At 41.0% G+C, this 24,707-nt stretch overlaps 1 protein-coding gene across 1 annotated transcript; it reads right to left on the reverse strand.

The window, feature by feature from the left end:
• Nucleotides 1-4,334: 4,334 nt before the first annotated feature.
• E5 (empty spiracles homeobox protein E5) lies at nucleotides 4,335-16,037 on the reverse strand. The gene is made up of 3 exons (XM_018000969.2): nucleotides 14,442-16,037; nucleotides 5,503-5,660; nucleotides 4,335-5,060 (listed from the first exon to the last, which is right to left on the reverse strand). Exons 1-3 carry the CDS (start codon nucleotides 15,382-15,384, stop codon nucleotides 4,524-4,526), a joined length of 1,638 nt encoding a protein of 545 aa, XP_017856458.1. The 5' UTR covers nucleotides 15,385-16,037; the 3' UTR covers nucleotides 4,335-4,523.
• Between the last annotated feature and the right edge of the window lie 8,670 nt (nucleotides 16,038-24,707).

Below are 24,707 nucleotides of genomic sequence, written 5' to 3' on the forward strand. Positions count from 1 at the left end.
TTGAAAAAAAAAAAAAAAAGATTTAAAGTTAACTCATATATACAAAAATCGTTGCCAAAAAAGAAAATACGTTAAAACTTATTAAGATTGTATTTAAATAGCTTTAAAATTTATTCCAAACCAAAATAAGACAACATTGTTCTGAAAGATGTTTGCATATTAAAAAACAAAATAAAAATAAAAATAAAAACATTATTGAATTTGTTCTATACTTTTATATAATAATTTTGATTTTCGAAAGAAGTCTTTTTACAAACCATTTCATTATTTAATATAAAAATCAAACACTATTAGCAGGTTTATCAGTTGATTGGGTTATGCTAGTTTATTGTATTAAAAGCATCTAAAATTGTCTTGAGGCATTCCGCGTTGATAGGCAGCTCTGGGGCTACCCCTGATGTGTAGAGTACATAGATATTGCAATTTTGCGTATTCAGTGTATATTACAATTTTGCAGTCACCCTTGACAGACGGATAGACGACTACTGCTTAGAGCTACACATGCAACTCCTTCTTGGGCCATGCGAACGAGTATGAAAATGGCTGCTGTATCGCAGTGATCGCATTTCTTGTGGCCAAGCCGTCCAGCTTTCTCCTGGTGCACACACTTCATTTGGGCGCAGTTTGATCTGTGTGTTATTTATGGCTGCTGCAAATTAACTTTTCCTCCTGGCTGTCATGGAATCCAATTTGCCAATTGACGCCCGAACGCATTTGCTGGGCATTTTGGGTCTAGCCTGGCCTGGCCTGGCTCGGGCTGGGCCCAAAAAGTAGTTAAAGCTGGCGACTTGGCGGCGCTCTGCTCATTTCAATTGAATTTATGTGCCGCCAAGAGGCGCCACAAAAATGCAACTAGCCCGTTGGCTCATACATACATAGGTGCCAAGAGCTTGGGAGTCCGGGAGTCCGAGAGTCTTCGACCGTGTCTGTCTGCTGATTTATGGCCCAAGCGGAGTCTCCTTAGCGAATTGTGTCAGAAGAATTGGTATTGAACGTATTTGCACTCGTACTCGCATTCGCATTCACACTCCAAACTGTAGTTGCAGCTCGGCTTCTTTATTAATCGACGGCAGCGCCAATCGACCGCCCACGTTGCGGGCTGGCTCGTAAAATGTGCCAAATGAAGTTTAAACTGCAATTCCGTTTGCATTTGGCTGCCTCCGCATTAGCTACCGCCTCTTGCCATACAAATGGCTGCTAAATAGCAAAAGTCAAGAGCAACAACAACAACAAAACAGCAAGCGGCAAAAAAAGAATAAAAAACAAAATGAAATAAAACAACAAGAGGCCAACTACCGGGACGCCTACGCTGTCGCCGGCACGTCCGCTGCACTGCAGCATGTGTCAGCCCATCACACCGTCCTCCCCTCAATGCCCATGCCCATTGCCGTAGTCATTCTCACTTGAGCTGCTGTTGTCAAATTTGCGCTGCCTGCAGCACTAATGACGCCCTTAATATACTCCAAGTGCCTGCCTGCCTCTTGCCTGGGCACTGGGCCGGCTCAGAGTTGTTGGCGGAGCGACTGTTGACTTGGCTGATAGCCATTTCACACTACCTGCCCTTTGCTCCGTCAAATTTGCTTTCAAAGTCGTTGCCGTCGTTGTAGACACGCCAAAATCAAACGAAATACTTTGTCGGCTTTGCAAACATATTTAGCCAAACATTTCAGTTTCTTTGCCCTAACTTGTTTTCAGAAAAATTTACTTATTGGATCCTCTGTTATAGGTGGAAAATATATACCAGAGAATTGGCAATAGTAATAGATATGAAGGGTTCTTTAGAAACGCATAAAACTTAAAATTTGTATAAAATATTTATTAACTCGACTTTAAGCTAAGATTATTAAGGATTATAAAATAATGCAAATAATAAAATATTTAACTTTTGAGTAATGGGTCTAAATAATTATTTTAATTCGCTGATTCCTTTTCCATTGCTAAAAAACCGATTCACAAAGAAAAATGAAAAACTTGGTAAAGATATAGAAAATGTTTATATTGCTAGATAGTCAACAATTTGTATGAAACAGAAACTATACTCATGCAATGAGTCGAAATAAATTATTCTTTGGAGCTTCAAAAGTTTAATATGCAATAAAGAAAATATCATGATTTAAAGAAGAGGTCGAGATGAAGCTAGGGTTTTATAAAATATAAAAGTTAAAGGTTTTTCTATACAAGACTTATCAAGAGTTTTCTTGCGAGATTTTAAAGTTAAAATTTAAGAATCTTAAGACCCACGATTTATAGAGATCTTCTGAATACATATATAAAATAAGAATTTTAAAAATGATTTTAATAATTTTATTATGTTTCTGAGTTGAAGCAATTGTATAATAAATTTACTAAAAATATGTGCCTAAGAAACTAAACTCCTTGATGTAAGTAATATACATTTAACACTTTCCTTGAGCTATATTTAGAAATAAAATCCAATTCACTTTTCTAGCATTGAGATTCCATTGCTTGCTTGAATTGGAGCTGCGTCAGTCAGCTAAGTTTCTGTCAAATGTTGATTATTCGGTATGTAGATGTACATATGTAAATAGAATAGCGAACCAGCGACAGCGGCGTTGGCGTGTACGTATCGAGGATGTGTGTATATGCACTTATTGTAATAATAGTAAACCCTTCCGTTCAGTGAAGCCACCTGGACTCACCTGCTCCACGCTGTCGGTCATGCCACTTGCAGTAGACAACTTCATTGTCTGTTCTGGCTTCTGTTGGGTGTTTTGCCTAAATGCCCATAAATTTCGCAACCTCTCCACACACACACATACACATGGAGCCATTGGAAAACGCCTCTCCCATACATACACCGACACACACACACACGTTCTAATAGCAATTAAGTAATTCTCACATCGTTTATGCAAAATACGAGAATAGTTTTATGCAGTCGACCCCACAGACCACTTCGAGTACCTGTTTGCCACCCAGTTCCTAGTGCTTGCTCGCGTGCAACCTCAACACCCTTTGCTTGTACTCAAGTGGCCCATAAATTGTTGGCCAAGTTTCCACGGAGCACGCCCACTTTTCGTTGCGCTGCTTTGACAACGGCAATTACCTTGAACTTTCGTCTGGTTCAGCACACAGCTCTGGTCTTGGATCCGTATCGGGGGCGATTCAGTGGAAGCTCTCTCAAATCAAAAAAAAAAAAAAAAAAAAAAAACGAAATTTATTTTTATTGTACTTTGGGTTAGCTGCCGGGCACGAGTCGCTGGCATTTCCACAATTCCTTCTTGCTCACTCGCTCACCACTATCGCCATCTCGTTCTGCCCGTCTGTCTGTCTGTCTGCCGTTTCGCCGGTTTTTGTCAGTTTAATTTTTTGGTTTACTTCACGTTGCAGTTTAAATGACGCCAAATTGCTGGGCCATTAGCTGCCTGCTCCATATGCATATTGCGGCAGTCGGCCGGCGCCCCCGGGGCACACAGTCCTTATTTATATATAGTAGTAAATAATTTTGATAGTCAATCGTTTGCATTTTAATATCAATTTCGCATGTATTGCTCGGCCATGGATGTCTGCTGGGCATCCAATCAATTCGTCGTTCCATCACCGACTGACGTTTATTTTTTGGCCGCTTTATGAGACCGTAATTCGTAATTCGAAATACGTAATTGTTGATTGCATTTTTACTGTCAACGTTTGGCACACAGCCTACCCAAATGGCTCGGCAAAGGGGTACGGACCACATCAACCATCAACCATCAACAACAACTCAATAAGGGCGCTTGTTAGCATTTGGAAAGTCATCGAAATGTTAACTGTTTGCTCGTTGGCAGCTGATCGATATTTATTATGGTCTCGTTAACGTTTGCGGATTATTGAATAGAGAAAGGGTGCCAGGCTGCCAGCTAATAGCAAATTGCTTACTTTGCTTTAGTAAAAACTAACCGGATCGAGTTGGTTTCTCTTATATATTAATTATCTGCAATTGTGCTCAAACTTCAGCCTGTTCTGTTAATTCAAATCCTTTGCTGAACTTTTTCAATATAATTTTCCTTCAGTTTAGCAGAATAGTAAATCATTTTCATAAACTACTCACTTAGAGCAGGTAAAACCGGCGATAGTTCCATCGATAGTAGCGATGGGAATTCAATTTTGCGATAGTTCAAAGGATCTTGTTCGATGTCGATATATCGTTTCACTTAGGGGATAACTGAAATCACTAACCGTGCAACTCCTTAGTGGTCGAACAATGCAACCATCACAAGTATCGATTGCTGAAATCATCGAGTAGAGCGAAACCATCGAAAGGAGATTTCATCGCTGATTTTGCAGCTCTAACTCACTTTCTACTTTCCGTTCAAATTGAAAGCTGCAAGAAATTTTTACTCATATTCAGACTCAATCTCAAGTCTGATCTTTGCTAATTTATAATATGTTTATATATGTATATATATGTATGTATATTAAATTAATTTATACACTTTAACTTAAGTCATTTACAAATCAAAGGAACACAAACTAGCTGACACTTTAGGCCAATCAAAAGCAACTCCGAATTTCAATGGGCATTACTGCTTTTCATGCTCTCTCTCCCGAGATCGTTCCCGTTCTCGATCTCTTTGTCGCTCCCGCTCCTTCTCAAGCAAATACATTTGTTGCTGCTGCATGAAGTGTTGCTGCTGTTGTTGTTGCTGCTGCTGCTGTTGTTGCAGGTGTTGCTGATGATGGTGCAGCAATTGCTGTTGCTGCTGCGGCGTTAAGACGCCTGCCTCGTTCTGCTGCTGGAGCAACTGTTGCTGGTGCTGGGCAAGCTGCTGCTGGAACTGTTCGCGCAGGCGCTGATGCTCCTCAGCATCCAGGTCGCTGCCATAGTCGTCCATGTCAATCACTTCGTCCTCGTCATCCTCCTCAATGTCCTCGTCGTCCTCCACATCCGTGGAGCTATGCTGGGAGCCATCATGTTTGGCATCCTCGTCACCATCGCAGCCGGCGCCACCGCCGCCGCCCGAGGAGCTGCCCTTGTTGCTCTTAGCATCGCTGCTGTCGCCGCCCTCTTGTTGCATGCGCTTGTGCTTGGTGCGGCGGTTCTGGAACCACACTTTGACCTGTCCGGGCGAGAAACACATAAACTTCAATTGAGTTTGGCTCACTTAAGTGCGGTGCACTGTTTGGGCCGCTCAACCCTTTGCGACGGGGCGGCAGCTCGTAAATAAATTTAACGAGTCTTTTAATTCTATTTATCTGCCTGCCTGCGCCTGCCGCCCAGCTATGCCCAGCTATGCCTAGCTATGCCCAAAGGACTGTCTCTCCGCCCAGCCGCTGGTGCTCCCTCTTAGCGCTAATAACTTGGTAACTCCCGGTACTTGGCGGGCTAACTACCAGCTGACATGCAATCACTTAACGCTCGGCCAGGGGTTGCTCCACTCCAGCCCGGGTTTGAGCCTGGCCAATTGGGCAAGGCATTTATTGAATTTGATGCGCATTAAGCGCGGCCATCGAAAGGGTTGCACGGCCTCTTACGGCTTGGAGTTTGTCTGCCCTGCTTACCTGTGTCTCCGTCAGGCTGAGTCCCTGGGCCAGCTGCTTGCGCTCCGCTCCCACCACATAGTGATTGCCCTCAAAGGCGTGCTCCAGCTTAAGCAATTGCGTGGGCGAGAAGGCGGTGCGCACCCGCTTTGGCTTGCGAAACGGTTGCAGCAGGAAGTCTGTAAGGGTTGTTCACATAATAAATAAATCAGATATAATACTTAAGCATATCGCTACGATGTGATCAATTAATAAATTCATTGCTGATATGTTTAGGAAAAAATTTGACTTAAATTAAAATTATATACAAATTGAGATGTGTGCTGGCTTTGGATATTCATTTAGATCCTACCAAAAAGGCCTAAAGTGAACATTATTAAGAAGTAGAGTCATCTCTGTTCTGTAAACAACTCAATACAGTCGAGACGCCCAACTCATTAGCCTAGAATTATTCACTGTCCCAAAAGCCTAATGTTCGACGTTCGAACACACAAAATCTTATTGTCACAATATATCCTATATTGAGGTTTGAATTACTCCACATCAACTTGTGTTAAGCCGAAGGACTTGTCTATATAATATGCAGTGCTCCGAGCTTAAATATTTCAAAGTCCGTACTCATTTACGCCTAAATCACACCTACACCCGCCTCTACTTTTCCCTTTTTTAATTCTCATCTTTTTGTGCATATGCATATATTTTCATTATTCAAGACTCCACAGGCTCATCTAATATCCACACCACTTCAGTTACCCCTTCATCATTATTATCATGATATCATATTGATTACTATCGACATCGACTTCAGTTAATTCTTACTTAAATTTTAGATATTATAATTACAAATAATTCTTTAAGAAAGAGTCTTAACTGATTTATAAAATACATTTTCTATTACACTAAATTTCCATCAAAGTGCATGTTCTCGAAATTTTTATTAATGGAATTATCCACAGGTTGTTCTTAGGAATAAATGTCGAATAAAAGTTCAGTTAATAAAGTAAACAAAAATGTATGTATATAATGTCGGAATTCGAGCTTAGAGCTACGTAAAAGTCAAATTGAGGTTTTAATCTTTATATTTTAATATATTGAAGTTCCATTTCCAACTGTACAATAATGAGCTGGAAAACTTTCAATTATTTTAAGTGATCAAATTTGAAGAGTCAAATGTTATTTAAGGTAGAAAATAACTAACCAAAAGGCAATCAATTAGACCATGACATACAGGTGTGCATGGCAAAGTATTTGCTAATAAGGTGAAAGCCCACAATATGGAGGATAGGCCTTTAATAATGGGAACTACATGTTCAAACAGAGCGTAAAATGTGCTGCCAATTAAACTAGTTAATGACAACAACTAAAGTAGCCACGTTTCAGTCACCATTTCGGAATTGTGTTGCCATTTTGCGAGTTCCCAGTTCCACTTGACTTTTAAATGGCTTTCATGCCGAGGTGGAGCCAGAGCAACCACTGATAAATTTTCCATGCATGACGGGGCGAGTGGCATTTTTTTCTTGGTTTCAGTGTTGTCATCGCAAGTGTTGAAAAGCATTCAAATATGGCCGCCAGTGGGAAATGGCTCGCACAGCGTGACCGGCACATATTTGGCGCTATAATTTGGTAATTACGTGTAGCCAGTCCGTCAGCCAGTCGAACCACCCGACCGCCTTGGCATATGCATGTAGGTTGGCGGTGCTGCTGCCGTTGGTTCTGCCAATTAGACGACATGGCCCTCAATTTGCTGGTTATGATTTCCGCGAATGCCGTCGCCGTTGCCGTCGCTGAAAGATGCCGCAAATTCAGGCCTGCTAAACTCATTACAAAACAATAAACAAATTTCCAGACATGGGCCTGAGCACAGTGAAAACAAAGGCCGGTGGATCGTGCCGCAACGGCTGTCGGCGTTGGCGCTGTGTCTGCCATGGCCCGACATCGCTGATAAGCGAAACAATTGCGCAGAAGCCGCCACAGTGAGCCTGGGATCGGGGATCTGGGATGTGTGCCTCGGCCGGGTGCTGTCCTCGGCCAAGTTGAACGCCAAGTTGAACACTTTAGCGCGCCTAAATGTCGACAAAAGCCGCCAACGACGCCTCCATCGCGGCTCGCTGTGGCCCATTGTTTCCAGTGCGGGCAAGGCACTCGCACAACGTGATATTTTGACGTTTATCACGATTTCTGGAATGGCTGTGGCTGTGGCTGTGGCTGTGGCTGTGGCTGTGGCTCTGGCTCTGACTCTCTGCGACGCTGCGTGAAGTTAGCAAATTTCGAATTGAGCCACAATTTGAATATTGATTTGGTTCGGGATTTGAGCTCGCTACTGTGCGAGAGATGCTGCCGAGATTAACAGCAGCCGGCAGGGCACATCTATGCCATAATTATAATGATTAAGTGGGCACCAAGAGATGAGCCGGCATCACCTGCAGGAAACTGCTTTTAGCTTGCGACAAGCTGAGCCCATTACAAAATCAATATTGACATTGCAAATTGAACTCTGGCTGCTCAGCCAACAGGATATTTAGCTCAGGGCAACAGCAGCAGCAGCTTAGCCCAGCTCAAAGCAAACAAAAACAAATGGAAGAAGGGCTGCTTAAAGATGCAGAGAGAGGGAGAGGGAGAGCAAGAGAGAGAGAGAGAGAGCATCAGATGAGCCCTTTCTCAGGCGATTGTGTCGCATTGTGTTTTGTATCTTGTTAGCGTCGAACGCCTAGATAAACGGAACACAACAAACAACAGCGCGCAGCTCGCTGGAACTTGTCAGTTTGACACTTCATAAATGCAACCACGCAGTGGTGCGTCTAGCCTGCCACCGATGCGTGTGCCCCGCCGAACTTGACAAACAATTGCCACAGCCGTGATCCAGTTTTTTATGCTGCGCCGTTTGCCTGACATTTGTTACATTTGACAGCTAACAACGCCGGCTACAAGATGCCGCAGCAGCAGCAGCATCAATTGCAACTGCAACTGCCACTGCCACAGGCCATTGCAATGGCAACGACAACAACTGCTCCTAAGACTATAATTGATAGTGTGCGCCGCACAATGGCTACTTAATTATTTTTTCATAGACTGTCCCCAGTCATCGATCTGGACGCAATGTTTCTTTGAATGAACTGCGCGGGTTGCTCGTTGACTTGCCTTCGCTTTGTTGTACCTCGTATTGATACCCTTATAAAGAGTACAACAGATTTTTCAGGAGATGTGTAATTGAAAATATTTGTGATCAAAAAAGGAAGATATTTATTGGATAGAAATGTAGAAGTCAATTTAATTTCTGTACCAAATTTAATTGACTTAAATGAAGAAAGCCTTTGATAATGTCCAGTGGAACTAAGTGACTTCTAGGAAGTTACTTGTAAATGTTACCTGTGTATTATATGAAGTATGTCCTTAGTTTATAATTTTATGAATATATTGTTTTAAGAAATGTCGCAGTTTGTTGCTCATATATCAAGTAAAATACATTGGACTAGATAATATCTATAGGTATATAAATATAGAAAGAATTTAGATGACAGCTGTTACTCATATACCATATAATATCAATCTTATTCATCAACATTTGTCTTCTATATTAGCCCACCAACCAGTTAACCCAACTATTATGTATAATAAACTTGAACTCATAGACCTATAATTTGAAATTCCGTCTATAAATTAGTATGATCTTACGTCTTGTTTTCGCAGCTCTTATATGTAAATGGGGGATATAGATAACTATATATAACGAAATATGTATATAAAATTACTAATATGATAATATTTATAATTTACTATTTGGCATATTAGCAATAGCATATAGTTTTCTGATCTCATTGAATACTTTGACCCATATGAATATTTATACTTGATTATAATAGATTAAATTTCATTACCGCTCAACAAACTTGTTCGTTTATAAAATTCATTAATAAAATTTATGTCACATGTCAAAATAAATTAATGAACTTAATGAAAGTAATTTGAGGAAAGACAGTATACTAAAAATAGATAATTATATTAGCAAAATTAGTAATATACATATCACAATACCTACATAATTATAAGCATAATTATGTTAGTTAAAACATTATTATGCCACAGTAAATGAGTTCGTTTATGCCAATTCGTTTTTTCCACATTTCAAAATAATTTAATGCAATTTTTTGAACATATTTTAATAAATATCAATAATTAATTAAGAAAATAAAATATACGAAAAAAATCACGAGTTGAAAATAAAATATGTATTAACTTAAAAATATATATAAATATTTTATAATATATATATAGTTCATATATATAATATATAGTTCATATATATAATATATATATAGTTCAGAAGTGCGCAAGAGTATTTCATATTTTTGCTGTGGATATTTCGCTTTTCCTTCTTTTTTTATAGAGGGCCCAGCACAAAGAAACCGCCGTGCGAAAATACGCGCAATTGACAATTAATTGATGTGTCCGCTTTTCTGTTGCTGTTTCATTGCTGTTGTTGTTGATGTTGTTGCTGTTGTTGCTCACACCCTTGTCAGCTGTCACTTATACACACATATATGTAGTTTTTTATGATTAAAGTGTTGCCTTAGTGCGCATTTTCAGCTCCCTTCGCACCACTCTGATCGATCGTTGGCTCTGCGTGGTTTTTGTCCATCTTATTATTTATCACTTTATATACAATTGCAGTTTTTTGTTGTTGTTGTTGTTGCTTGCTTTTTTTTTTTCTTTTTATGAGTTTCGGCTTTAGTTTTATGCTCTCATGATTTTTTCATTAATTTATTGGCATTCGCTGCTAGAATTGCAATTACCCTCGCAGTACATTGACATTGGCAGATAAAATCAGAGTTGAAATCAAAATCAAATATTCTGTCAGTCAGCGATAAGAGCTGATCTTTTGTAGTGGCCATAAAGTGAAACGTGTTATCAATGGAAGATTGTTCGTTGGCTTGAAATTCTATTGGGGTGTTGAAATCTAAAGTTTGTTTCTGATATATATGTACATACATATATCCAATTGAGCTGGTAGGGTATCTATTCCACCGCTTGATTGATGCATGTACAAGAAACTCTTTGTAAATAAATATATTTAGTATAATGGCGAGTCGAACAATTGATACAAAAGAAGCAAATCGATCTTAACTATAGTATACGAAGTATTTTTGAATTTAATAAAATATTTTAAAGGTATATACCAAAGTGTAGTAACTATAATTTAATAAATATTTATGACTTTTCGGAAATATAATAGTATATATTGTATCATATCATGGTGGGATCTTGAGGAAGAAGGCTTGTTTTGTTGCTGCAACCTGTTGGGAGCATCTGTAATTAAGCTGTCATCATAATTATCTCCTTGATCTTTGGCGCTATAGACCTCTTTCTGCCCTGTCTGCCACAAAATGACGCGCACGAGTTGCACTGAGCGAAACACTTACAATTAATGAAATCGTTATGCGAAACATTGACATTTCCATTTTCACGTTCATAAATCAAGCGAAAATTACAGCACTTAACTAACGATACAGAAACAACAACAACAACAACAACAACAACAACACTCGAGAACAGCAACAACAATATACTTGGAGAGCAAACTCCGCCTGCTTTTTTATAATGGAACATCATACAACATAATTAAGGCGTAACGAGGTCCGTTGAAAGCAGGTGAAAGGTGTGTGAGTGTGCCGAAAATAATGTAACCCAAATATACGAAAAAAATAAACACACACACACGAAATAATTCTTAAACTCATGCGAGAAATGGCGCAGCATGAAAATTCAAATTGTAATTATAAGAGTAGAGCGAAAGAGAGAAAGAGACAGAAGTAAACAACAACAAAATGTAGCATAAAAAGGTTAAATAATAATAAATGACAATGTTGTGAGACGCATGCGGTTGGGATCACTCTGCATGTGCACGTGAAGGGGCGGCCGGGCGGGTGAGCGTAGATGAGAGACGAGAACTGGGAACGGGTAACTCGTAGCTCGTAACTCGTAACTGGGAATTGAAATTGGTCTGGCGATGGGTTCGTTTGCTTGGATGCCCCAAAACCTCAATTAAAAACGCATTAACATTTCACTCGTTGCACTTTTTTGCCGTATGCAGGTATGTGTGTGTGTGTGTGTGTGTGTGTGTGCCTTTGTGTTATACATACACCGTAGGGGCTCTGCTCAGCGAGTGGCGCCGTCGCTTTCAAGCGCCATTAATTGGTAATTTTAAGTCCACACACATATACACACACACACACACACACACACTGGCACACACCCAATACACACACTCACAGTTGGCTGAGTATTTAGGTACGCTGCTTGACCTAACGATGTGTGTAATGTTGTTTAAACAATTTAATTAAAATGTAATTTGTTTGAAAATACTTATGAAAATGGGTTCGGTTCGGTTCAGTTCGGTTTGGTTTAGCCCCTTGCCCACCCTCTGCCCCCCTCTGCCTCGCTGCTTGCTGCTCGCTGCCCCACACCCTCGCTTTGACGACTCAAAATGGTCATTGCCTTCTCCAGCTGCTGCTGCTGCTGTTGATGACGATTACGTCGATGATGATGATGATGATGATGATGATGAGGCTGATAGACGTCTAATTAACTTGTAATAAATGCTTGCAATTTACTTATTTAACTTTAATTATAAGGTGCAGCAGCAACAACAACAACAACAGCTACAACAACAACAACAGCAACAGTTGCTGCTTATAAGTGAGTTATTGCGTGGTTTGAGCCGAATAACCATTTAGTGGTTCTCCACTAATTCTCTCTTCTCGCAGCTTGCCTCAGGCCTAGTTCCCTTCGAAAGTTTACATTGTAGAAGGTCGAACCTGATTCAAATTACAACTTAAACTTTAGAGTTATTTCTAATTGCCTAATGAGGTTTTGTTTGTGGCTTGATGTTTACTGATTATTCTATTATAATGAAAACCGAAATATCAAAAGCTGACCAATCATTGTCTGGACCACGTAATACTCAAAGCGTTTATTAATTGAGCGTATAAAAGTTGTCTGAGTAGAGCTAGAATTTCAAGGGATTTAGTTTTAAAAATTATACATAGATCTCATCAATTATATTTTGAAATGAATTGATTTAATTGGACTTTAATTTACTATTTTTAGGGAATACTACACGGCCCAAGTACTACCTACCGATTCTGCGATCAGGAAGGAGTCTGTCCCCAATATATTTGCTCTAAACATATATTGTTTATTTAGTATATATGTATGTATTGTTAATACAACAGGGTTTCTGAGATACCGGAAATATTATTATACGTCCGTCAATGCGGACATTGCACAAAACCAATATACAATATATTAAAAATAAACTTGGATATAATTAAAATATTTAAAAATTTGATTGTCTATTTGGTTTCTGATGAATTGCTCCATTGTCTCCGTTTGTTTGCCTTGTGTTTTGTTTTATTGTCTCACAGATGAGAGAAAGATGCAAACTGGTTTTGTACTAAACTAATTTTGATTGTGCTTAGTCTGAAATTTGAAAACTTGAAAACTTGAATAAAGCCATATTTTACATCAATTTACTAAACGAAAAATGCGTGTTCCAAACTATTGTATAGGCTAAATATTTCAGCTTAGCCAAAATACCTCCCATTGGCATTGCAAAATCCATTAAACTAAACGGCCGTCCGTAGTTCTCTGCGTTTGATAAAAACTATGGAATATATTCGTGACTTAGAAATTGTTAAGATTTATTAAATCGCGAAATAGTTGGGGAATGTTTTGACAACCCAATATAAGGAATATTATCTACGCTAATTGCGGCGTGGAAATTTCGTTTCAAGAAATCGAGAAATTCTTTATTATTCCTTCTTTATAAATAAACAAGTAAGAAAGCTCTAGTCGAGACTGCTCGACTAGGAGATACCCTGAACCCTCTAATCTGATATTCTAATCATTCTGCACTTCTCTTATGCACACATACATACAGATGCATCCACACGCACGTATAAGCCTGCGCTCTGCTAACTGCGCAGTAAGCAGCGACTGCGCTTGGGCTGCGCTGAAGTGTGGTCAATATTATGAGAATTTATTTGTCGAATAATTTCTTTTGTAAACATATGATCTTAATGAAACTTTCAGAGTGTAATCATATGGTAAATATGTGTGTACATTCCAAAGCACAAGTCTCTAGTACTTGAAATGCGTTTTTTACAAATTGGGGGAGAAGGGGGCGTGGTATCCAAAATCTGTAAATTACAAAATCTTTGTATCGATTAACTTTATATACAACACAAATTTGAAGACTCCAGGTCTAAAAATGTTCAAGTTAGGCTAAAAAAGCAAAATCAATTTTTCGATTATTCTCGATAAAAAAGTTATCGGACAATTTATCGAAAAAATAAAGCAAACTCGTACTGCGTATGGTACACACGAGTATGCATGCTAAATTTCAGCTCTCTAGCTCTTATAACTTCTGAGATCGACGCACTCATACGGACGGACGGACGGACGGACGGACGGACGGACGGACGGACGGACGGACGGACGGACGGACGGACAGACGGACAGGGCTATATCGACTCAGTTCGTCACGCTGATCAAGAATATATATACTTTGTGGGGTCTGCCACGCCTCCTTCTGCCCGTTACATACTTTTTCACAAAACCATTATACCCTGATTTCCCATTTTCAATGGGTTCAGGGTATAAAAATCGGGGAACTTCAACTCAATAGCTACGGCTTATGCAAAATAATAGAAAGTTGTTGACTGTTGTTTTTTTTTTTTAGGTAATAGCATCCAACTGCAATGTTATTGCTTCATTAAGTTTTGGCGTATCTTAACTGATCTATTAAGAAATCTTTTAAGAAAAGTCCATAAACTTAAAAACCCTGAGGATTTTATATATATAAATTTGGTTGTATAAATAGGTATTTACTATATACATATTCCCGACATTCCATCGGGAACTGGTTCATTGAGCAAGAGACCATTATTGGTTCGACTACTTACTGCCTGGAAAACGTGGAAATATGCGTCCATGTCGGCTGAGCAGCCAGGGGTAGAGCGGATAGCTGTCACGTATTAGATGAGGAGCGGCCACAAATGGATGATGACCATGGGGCGGTGGATGTCCTGGATGGGGGCCGCCTGGAAATATGCCCAGCGGATGGCCGGGCATCAGATGCGGTGGTGGCGGCGGGCCATGATGTGGCCCCGTTGGCACAGGCGGATGCTGAGGATGTTGTTGTTGTTGCTGCTGCTGTTGCTGTTGCTGTTGCTGGTGATGATGGTGTGCCAAGGCGGCGGCCATTTGGAACTGGGCGGCGAGAAAAGGTGGAGGCGGTGCCGCTGTGGGTCGAACGGGTGATGGGATGCCGGGCGCCGTGCCCGTAGGAGAAGCACTATCCGTGGAGCGTGGAGCACCAAGTAGCGTGAGATTTGTTGGAGCCGGCAGCGGAAGCGGGCGAATGAGTCCGGGCAGCGTAATGGGTGCAGCGGGTGGTGCCACAGGCGCAGCTGCAGCTGGGGAAGGGGACCGGCTGGCCGGCGTGGGCGGACTTCGTGAACGTTCATCCAAGGAGGTCCGTCGCCGGCAATAAATGAAGCCGCGTGGGGTTCGCCTCTCAATGGAGGGCGATGTGGCGGCGATCACTGGGCTGTCGCCTCGTGGCGAGGCAATAACAGTCATGCGCTGCGGATGAGTCGGCGTCTTCGCTGGCGTTGATGGCTCGGCGCCGACTATGGAGTCAATGCTGAAGGCCAGCTTTGGCTTGTTGCTGTTGTTGTTGTTGTTGTTGTTGCTGCTGCTGTTTGTGCTGGAAGAGCAATTGACACCGGTGGCTGAGGACGATGCTGAGGCGGACGGAGCTGTTGTGGAGCTAACGGACACCACAAAAGGATTCGTCGGCGCCATCGGCAGCATGTTGAACGTTTGACGACCGCACGTGACCATTTGGCGCGACGATGTTCAGAGATTCGATAGTTGGATAATGGAAAACACCGCACGAGGGTCAAACAATGAGCACAACAGATGGGTCAGTTGGATCGGTGCACACACACACACACACACACACACACACGCACGTACACACACTAGTGAACGCTTAAGCACATAAATAGATCAAGAGTTTGGTTTAATGCATCAGCGATTGGCATCCGTCGTTGACATTGATATAGTGGAGCGCACCGGAGCTGGTGGTTGTGGTGGTGGTGGTGCTGCTGCTGCTGCTACTGAAGCGTGGCCGTCGCACTTCACTGGCGAATTGACAGCGGTGGCTACGGCAGCCGCGTTGACAACGTCCATTGATTGCGGTCGTCGCGTTGATGAGCACTGTCAACGCCATTAGCATTATGCGAGAGCAGCTAAAGGCGTCTAATTGCCGGCAGAGCGAGCTGTGTGTGCGACGCTGCCCGCTCTTGGTTACTGGCTGGGTCGGGGGTCACTTTGCTGCGGGGGCGTCGGCAGTTTGGAGTCTCGTGAAAATCGCTTCTCAGTGCGTTACGTCGCGTGGCGGTTGCCGCAAAACGCGCGCGCGAATGTCTGCCACAAAATCACGGAATCAAACTGGCTGTCGCTTCATTTTTTTCCGGGCTGGCACTGGCATTCCAGCGGAGCTGCGGATTTGCTGCGCCCTATTGTTGTCTCGCTCGCCCCCAATGCGCGTGGCGCATGCGCCAAAGCAGCGCAGATAAATGAAGTGTTCAAACCAGCTCCCAGTACGCTGTGTGTGTATGTGCGTGTGAGTGTGCGCATGTGTGTGTGTGTCGCTGTGTTGTGACCACTCGTCAGTCTGGTCCACTTTTGACGCTCTCTCGCTCTCACTCGCGCTCGCGCTCGCTCTCTCTGCCTGGCTCTTGTGCTCGCGCTCTCGCTCTGGGCTTGGCTCTCACCGCGGGGCAGCGCTTGGCCATTTTTCGCACCAGTTTATGACAGCGAAACAAACAATTTGCGCTAAACAAAACAGCATCATTAAAGCGTTTGTGGTTTTAGTGCCCAACTAGCTGCTGGCAGAGAGAACTCTGCTGCCCGTAATGCGGGGCGTACTTTGAAAATGGGCAGTCAGCGTTTATTGGCACAGTGGTTGCTGAGTGCGTGAGAAACTGTGAATTTCGAGCGAGTTGGGCTTGGAATGAAACCATCTATATTTATATGAATTGACATATTCTATTAAATACAGTATCATATATAATATATAGATTTGTATACCATACTGTATCAGCACAAGACTAGCATTTGTATATAAAATTTTTAATATTGAGATTATCTATATTAAAACACCTTATTTTTATTATTTATAGGTCCTGAAGAAAAATTAAAAAAAAAACTTCTTACTTATAAAAAAAAAAAAAATAAATAAATAAATAAAATAAATAAAAATAATGTAGAAAAGTAATGTACTAAAAAAATACAAAAAACAAATAAAATTTCTAGTAAAAGAAATTATTTAATTTATTTAACCATTTTATGTAATTAAATTCTTTTTTTTTTCTGCAGAGAAAAACATTAAAATAATATATCAAATAATTTAATTTTAAAATTATTTCATTAATACATTTGTATCCACTCTCTAACTGCGCACTTTATAAAACTGTAACTGCAACATATTTATACCAGTTTAATTTGTATATTTAATTTACATGGACTTTTTTTTAGCCACATAGCACACTTTGTTTTTGCGAACCACTGTAGTCACCTTTCTGCGACGGCGTCAGCATCATTGCTTATTTCCATAGACGCCCTGCCGTCAAAGTGGTGCCCCTCAGCTGGCCCCACTCCCTGCCCCTGGCTGCACAAAGTATTGCACGAACTGCATCGTCATCGGGCATCGAATCTTCATCATGTTGGCGGCCCAAGAGTCCAGCATGAAAATGGGCGGGCCCTCGTTTTCTGCACCTTCAATAAAGAGTAAATGCAATCGCATACACACATACACTCATACACATACACAGGGATTTGCTCTCGCACTCACACACACTCACACACACATATGCACACAGATGCCTTGGCCCTGAGAGTTGTGAAAATAAACACCTCGTTAAAGCTGCAGCAGAGGCATAAAACATGCAGCGCCAACTTCGACATCGTCATCATTGGCATTGCCATAGGTAAATCTATATATGAGCCGAGTCCAACCACTCCAGCCCGCCCACCGCCCAGCCCAGCCTCGTCCGCCGCCTCTGCCCAATTCGGACGCTCGACAGCCGTCCGAGGCTGGCAAATAAATTGACGTGCGCTTTGTGTTGGATTTGTATGCATCTAGATAAAGTTTCCTGGCTCAGGCGGCGACTCCTGCTGCTGCTGCTGCTGCTGTCGTCGCATCTCTCGTTCTCCTGATCTGGTTCTTGTTCTCTGTTCCTCTGTCTGGCTCCTAGCAGTAACTGCATTTGTGCAGCACTCTCCCTCTGTGAGTGTGTGTGTGCGTGTGTATGAGTATATGTTTTTGTGGCACCTTTGGGTGCGGTAATTGTAATTGGTTTTTGTTGCAGCTGGATTCGGATTGTTGTTGTTGTTGTTGCTGTTGCTGCTGTTGCTGTTGTCTGCTGCAAAGTGTTGGCTGCCTCACGTTTCGGGATAAATCATTTAATTAGTCAGACAATGAGTTGCAGGCTCCATCTTCTTCTGCTTCTTCTTCTTCCTCTGCTTCTTCTGCATTTTCGACGCCATTGCAGTTTTAGCAAAGGTCAACGATGTTGTTGTTGTTGTTGCTGTTGCTCGCACTGCCAATGGGCAGAGGCGTGTTCCTTGGCTTTTTACTGTAATTGAAATATGACCAAGGCAGCGGCCAAATGCAATGATTAGCTTTGTTTATTGTTTGCATGTGATTATTTGATATCGTTGCTGGCACGCCCATCGCCTGCAGCGCTTCGATTATAAATTCACACAATACAGAACATGCACACTCACACACACACAAATCCCGTCTATTTTGCAAGTAATTAAAGGTAATTTGTTTCAAAATTAACAAATTTAGGTAGACAATTTGAATACATAATGAAAGTCAAAGTAACAGTATTTATATATTAAAATAAATGAGTGCAAATGTTCGTAAATTTGTATATAAAACGTTCTCCCTAGCCTAGCACTGCACTATATGCTGAATACGTTCCACAGGCCGAGGCTTCCACGTTCCACACTCGCAGCGCAGATAACAAGCAACCAATAAACGTTTCCCATTGGCTGACGGCTTGCATGAGCGCGCGAGTGAGTGCGAGCGAGCAAGCGAGAGTGACAGAGAGCGTAGCTATCTAAAGGGGCGGCTATGTAGCAAAGCGAGCAAGTGGGAATTACAGTTGTTGTTGCTGCCGTTATTGTTGTTGCTCGTGTTGTTGCTGTTGCGGCTGCTGGCAACATATAAATCCAATTCATTTAATAATTGCCAACGAGATGGAGCTCATTATCAGGAGTACTTTGCACGGCTTTGCCAGAGAGTGAGAGAAAATGGAGACCCCCTTATGTATGCCTCTGTGTCTGTGTGTGTGTGAGTGTGAGTGAGTGGTGGTATCTGGTTGGATATCGCTGTCACTGTCTAGTTACAGTTAGAGCCACAGCTTTAGCATCCCCCTGCTCGGCTTCCTTTGCGGATGAGGTACATAAATTTGAAATCAGAAGCGAATTGATTGCGTTGCCTAAGAGTTTTGTGCTAATGTGTGCACTACCCCACTCTATGTATATATGCGTGAGTGTGTGTGTGTGTGAGTATGTATTTATGTATATGTATGTGTGTCTCGTTAGCGTTTTCATTAGACGCACAAATGAGGAGCCAGCGACTGCCTCAACTCTGATTTCTGTGCTCTTCTGCCCGCCCGGACCGGAGGCTGGGCCAAGGCGAGAGCAGCGGGGGCAAGTCTAGGGGCCGTTAATGGCGATGATGGCGGCGGCATCTGAGTGTCAATTAAAGCAGCAGCCTTTGTTGTTGCTATTGCTTCTGCTGCTGCTGCTGCTGCTATTGCTGCTGCTGGTGGTGTCCGTCTGGGCGGCTCTTTAGCGCATCATAATTGGGAGCAATGGCTGCGATTGTCAGGGTTGCGGCTCTCACTGTTGACACAACTAATTGGCATTATTTGTTTTAATAATTGAGCATTTTTGGTGATGCTGCCACACGGCGTGGCAGAGATTTAATTAAAATTCTCTTCCAAAAAGGGTTCCCATATTTCATTTCTATTTTTTTTTTACGTTCATTGTTTGCTTTTGGCGGAAGTAGCAATTTAATTGAATTTTAATGGCGCGGATTTGAGAGCCGCGTGACCCGTCGAACTTCCGATTGCCGTCGCTAAGCTTGCGACTTAATTAAATGCAAATAAATATTTTGGATTTGCTGTGCAGCCAATTGAGCGCTTAGTTCAAGATCAAACAGATCTGGCAGTGCGGAGCAATGGCAGCTACTGCTGCCAGGCTTCAGCTTCGAGCGTGTGTTTAGCGCAGCAAATCCGAAACTTAACTTGGAATTTGTGCGCCTCAAAGCCAGTGGAAATCCGAGATCAGCGCTGGACTAACGCTAGGATCACCAGAGATTGTTCGCTGGACGCGTATTTAATCCAATTATCGATGGCCAACGCTCGCGGCTCATCAATCCTTTCCTTTCCTTTCCTTTCCTTTCCTTTCCATTCCTTTCCTTTCCTCAAACAATTAGATGCTGACTCGATGTTATGAGTAGGCGGTCCATGGGATTAAGCGCGCGTAAGCAATGGGCGCATCCCTCAGCTACCGAAGGTATACGACTTCAGAGGCATCGGCATCGGCATAGGCATAGGCATCGTGCGGTCCCTATGGCAAGAACAGATTATCGGCATTACCGCAATTATGGAACTTGGGCAGGTCCTGGCGTAATTTCAATGCGGTTTTCCGCCGATAAGCGTGTCCAATCGAACAACACCTCTACCTGGACTGGAGTGCCCGTGACTATAATTTGAATAGAAATGCGTTGACGTGAAATGGAAGAATTCGAGTGAATAAATGAACCAAAATTTCGCTAAAATTATCAAAATGAATAATATACGAATATACGAATAGAGGATATACGAGTATATGATAATAAATAAAAGAATAAATTGAATACCAGTATAGTTTTTAAATACTTTTTGAAGATTTCAATACTCTCTCTCTCACATTGTTGCTTTCTTTTCTTTCTTTCTCTGTGCCCTTTTGTTCCGTCGTTTATGGCTCTTTAAGTTGTTCATTTAACGCTTTGGAGCTTTTCACATTTTGAAATTGACAGCGTCGTCAGCTTTTGCCCCTCCGCTGTCGCCACGCCCCTTTCAGCTTTGTTTGCTTTTAATGCCAAATCGCTTTGCATAATGAGCTAATAAAATATTTGGCGTGCATCCCACGCTTGTAGCGAATTGCGCTAATTTGCGGCAGTTGTCGCGCCTCGAATCTGAATCTGAATCAGAATCTGAATGTAATTCCAACCAGTTCTACATGCTACCCACTGGCTGGCAGACCGTCGCCACTTGCCACACCCAGGGGTTTGTCAGAAACCTCATTAAATAATGAGCTTCGTTTGAAAGCTGAGCGAAATTTTAATTAATCAACTTATCCAAGATCAGCGCCCGATCGCTTTCGACTGCGGCGCCCGTGCAGGAACCCGAATGCTCGCAGATCCATCGGCGACTACCTGGCGTTGCCTCTGGCCGCTGCTCTGCGCTAAGCTATTGAACCGCCCACAATTTAGGCAAGGCCGCAGGTTTGCATGCAGGTTCGTTAATTGGATTAAATGCGCTATCCGGTGATTTAACTGATCCGCAGATCCGCAGATCTTCAGATCCTGTATGATCCTTTCACGTGCCAGCAAGCCAGCCAGCCAGCGTTAGTCCTGCATTGATCTTGGATTTCCACTGGCTTTCAGGCGCACAAATTCCGAGCTAAGTTTCGGATTTGCCGCACTAAACACGCGCTGATCAGCTGAAGCTCAATCTCAATCTGCCAGCAGCTGGACTAACTTTGCCTTGATCTGGCATCAGCGAATTGATCTGGATTCTGTTTGCTCGATCCAAAATATTTGCTCGCACTTACTGGGGGCAGTCCATGCAAATATTGCGCTGACTTTATTAGCAATAGACGAGTAAATCTGTAAATAAATGCGAGAGTTTATGTTCCAGAATATAAAATATAATTTTTATTTTTAATTTCGAGGTGGGCTTAAAAGAGAAAGTAGAAATCAGATATTCATATATACATTTTGTTTATTCCTCGCAGTTCCAATTATATTGTCAGATATAATTTTATCTACTTTCTGTTTAATTAAATTTTGAGTTCAAATATCATTAAAGTTTTCAACTAGAGTTCGGTTTGTGTTTAATTTAAATCTGTTTTCAATTACTTAAACGATATCGAAACAGATTTTACACATTATGCAGGAGCTTGCGTTTACCATTACGTAAATGGACAGAAAGTGGGTGGCAAGGAATGTGGATCCATCTGAGTGTGGTTAGCGCACAGACAAATCGCTGCTCATTAATATATTCATTCATATTCACTCATCATAGCGGGCAAATGCATTGTGAATCGATTCGATTTGAACTCGAACTCGACTCATAATTGTGTCTGCCACAAATGTGCGGCAGCCACGCGGTTGCAATTGCACTCTGACGGCGTTGATAGACACAAATGCCAGCCCCCGCATCCACATCCTTGTCCTGTTGCTCGTCTTGGGCTACGCCCCCGCCACAAAAGACAAAGTGAAAAATATTTTCTCCTTTCCTTTTTTGTTTTTTGAGTCAGCGTGAAAATTACAAACAGCTGCTGCGTTGACGCTGCCGCCGCACAGTGGTTGCAAGAGTATGTTTAATGAGCAAATGTAAATACCTAAAAAAAATATGTTTTATACTTACATATAAATATATACATAATTATATTATAATAAAAAGAAAAATTATTTAGCACAAAAACAATCTTATTTTGCTTTCCTTAAAGTGTAATCTTATATTAAATACAATTTTATAAATAAGTTTTATTAAAATTATAGATCTTTTCTTTTTCTGGGTATCATCTTTAAAATGTCAATTTTGTTTAGATAAAATTTGTATTCTCATATATATTTTATAAAAATTATATTTGATTTTTTTGGGTATCACTATTAAATTCATATGTGAATTTATTTTAGATAATATTTAAATTTTCAAAATATAATTTAAAAGTAAATTTTATAAAAAAAAGTATAATGGGGATCTTTTAAAAGTGAATTAAATTTAATTAATAATATATTTATTTACATAATATAATCTACACAAATATTCTATGCAAATTATAAAATTGTTTTTATTTCTTATTTTCTTAGTATAATTTATAAATAAACTATATTGAATGATCTTTCTTTTTTTTTGGCCTTCTGTATTTAGATATAATTTAGATTATCACTTTCGTGCCACTGTGCGTCTATTTGGAAAGTGAAGGGCGACGATCTGTCGCCTAGCCCGACTGCAGTTGTATGTGTATGTGTGTGCCCGCGACACAAAAGACATTTGTCAACACCCCCCACTTAATGGCCACCGATTGGGACTGTTTCATTTTTTGGTGTTTTGTGGTTTGCTCAATATTTTGACGCGTGTGGATCAATTAATATTCAGATCAAATGCCCGTATGTTAATCATAATCCGTGGTATGCCAGGCATCTCTCAGATACATTCCCGCAGCCCCATGCAGATGCAGCTGCAGCTGCAAGTGTTGATAGCTGCACTTAGCCTCGTCCCAGTCCCAACTCTTTGCCGCTAATTGGGTGCGAACGTGCGGCAATTAGTTGCACTCGAGTAACGCACGAATGCAGCATCCTCCGTCGATCGGGCAGCCAGAGTCGTGAGCCCATCATAATCTCAGCTAGCGCCATGCTGATCAGCGAACAGCGATCTGGAGATTAGGCCAGCAACAGCTATGTAACGGTTCAAGCTGCCCAGGCTCAAGAAAGTGTCAGTTGGGCATTGTGGTAGATGAATCTGTAGCTGTATCTGTATCTGCTTGTGTATCTGTATCGGTGTATTGGTATCTATATCTGTGTATCTGTATCTTTAGCCATTGTTAAGCTGCGTGGCGCCAGCATCGCATCCGAGAAAACACAAAGTTTTCTTTTGATTTATTAAAGCGCATGTATCTCACGGATGCCCCAACTACAGCTGCAGATACATTTACACGTTCCGAGTTACTGTTGTTGTTGTTGTTGTTGCTGTTCCCTTTTTGGCTGGCAATTAATTAATTCTTAGTGTAGAGCTCTGTGCATTTGTTCAACTGCCTCTTCGACATTTACAAAATGTTTTCCTTAATTTGTGTATTTATTTTTTTCGGGGCTTGTTCTTCTGGGGCAGTGGTCCGCAGTTGGGGCTTATTGTGGGCGTTGCCTGACACTTTTCTGGGCTTGTCCCCCATTAGTTGTGCTTAACTGGAGACGCCAGCGTCTGCCCCAAAGCTGACAGCCGCCAAGCGGTCGAGTTGAACATTTTTTTATGAGTTTTGCCCCAGATGAACAAGAACTTGTCCAGGTCTATGACAATGAGCCGCGATAATCCCTATCGGAATGTGTTGCTAATAGAGTTGAGAAGCTGGAGCAGGTAGAGATATGAACTGTTTCGCTGTAGAGTAAAACTATATAAAATATGATATTTCATATATTTGAATACCTATAATAAATGTTAATATATAAACATGTGTATATAATATATTTAATATATATATTTATTTATTTAATATTTATCTATTAATAAGTAATATACATTTTATTTACTTAAATTGTATTTAAATTTTTACTATATTACCTACTTGCTTAATATAAATAATAATTTTGATGTAAAAATGTCGAATGAAAATTGAATTTATATAATTGATGAACTGATGAATTTAAGCAAGTTTTCATTGGAACGACTGGAATTTGCTTCCGTACATATATATACATATACATATAAATGTGAAGAAAACTAAACATTTTAAATTAAATTAGAAAAAAACATAATTAAATAATCAAACATCAGGCAGGAATTCCACTAAATTCTTTACGTCCATCTGCTAATCTAGCATAATTTAATTTATTTCTAAAATTTATCTATCTAAAGTATATACAATATTTTTTGCTCTTTTTTACTTATTTTAAGAAAGCAGCAGTGCTTCTACTTTCTTATTATCTCTGTTATTTACAATTTTTTGACTCGTACTGCCAGTCTAGCATAATCTGATTTATTCTCGGATTAAATACTATGCACAGCTCAATCCAGATTTTTTTTCCAATAATTATTTTGGTGTCCTATTGAAAATATACAAAACTTGTTGCTAGAACAAAGGAAATATTTCCTGTA

The sequence above is a fragment of the Drosophila arizonae genome, chromosome 2 (assembly GCF_054131065.1).
Source record: "Drosophila arizonae isolate 15081-1271.41 chromosome 2, UAZ_ARI_1.0, whole genome shotgun sequence".
Lineage (NCBI taxonomy): Eukaryota > Metazoa > Arthropoda > Insecta > Diptera > Drosophilidae > Drosophila > Drosophila arizonae.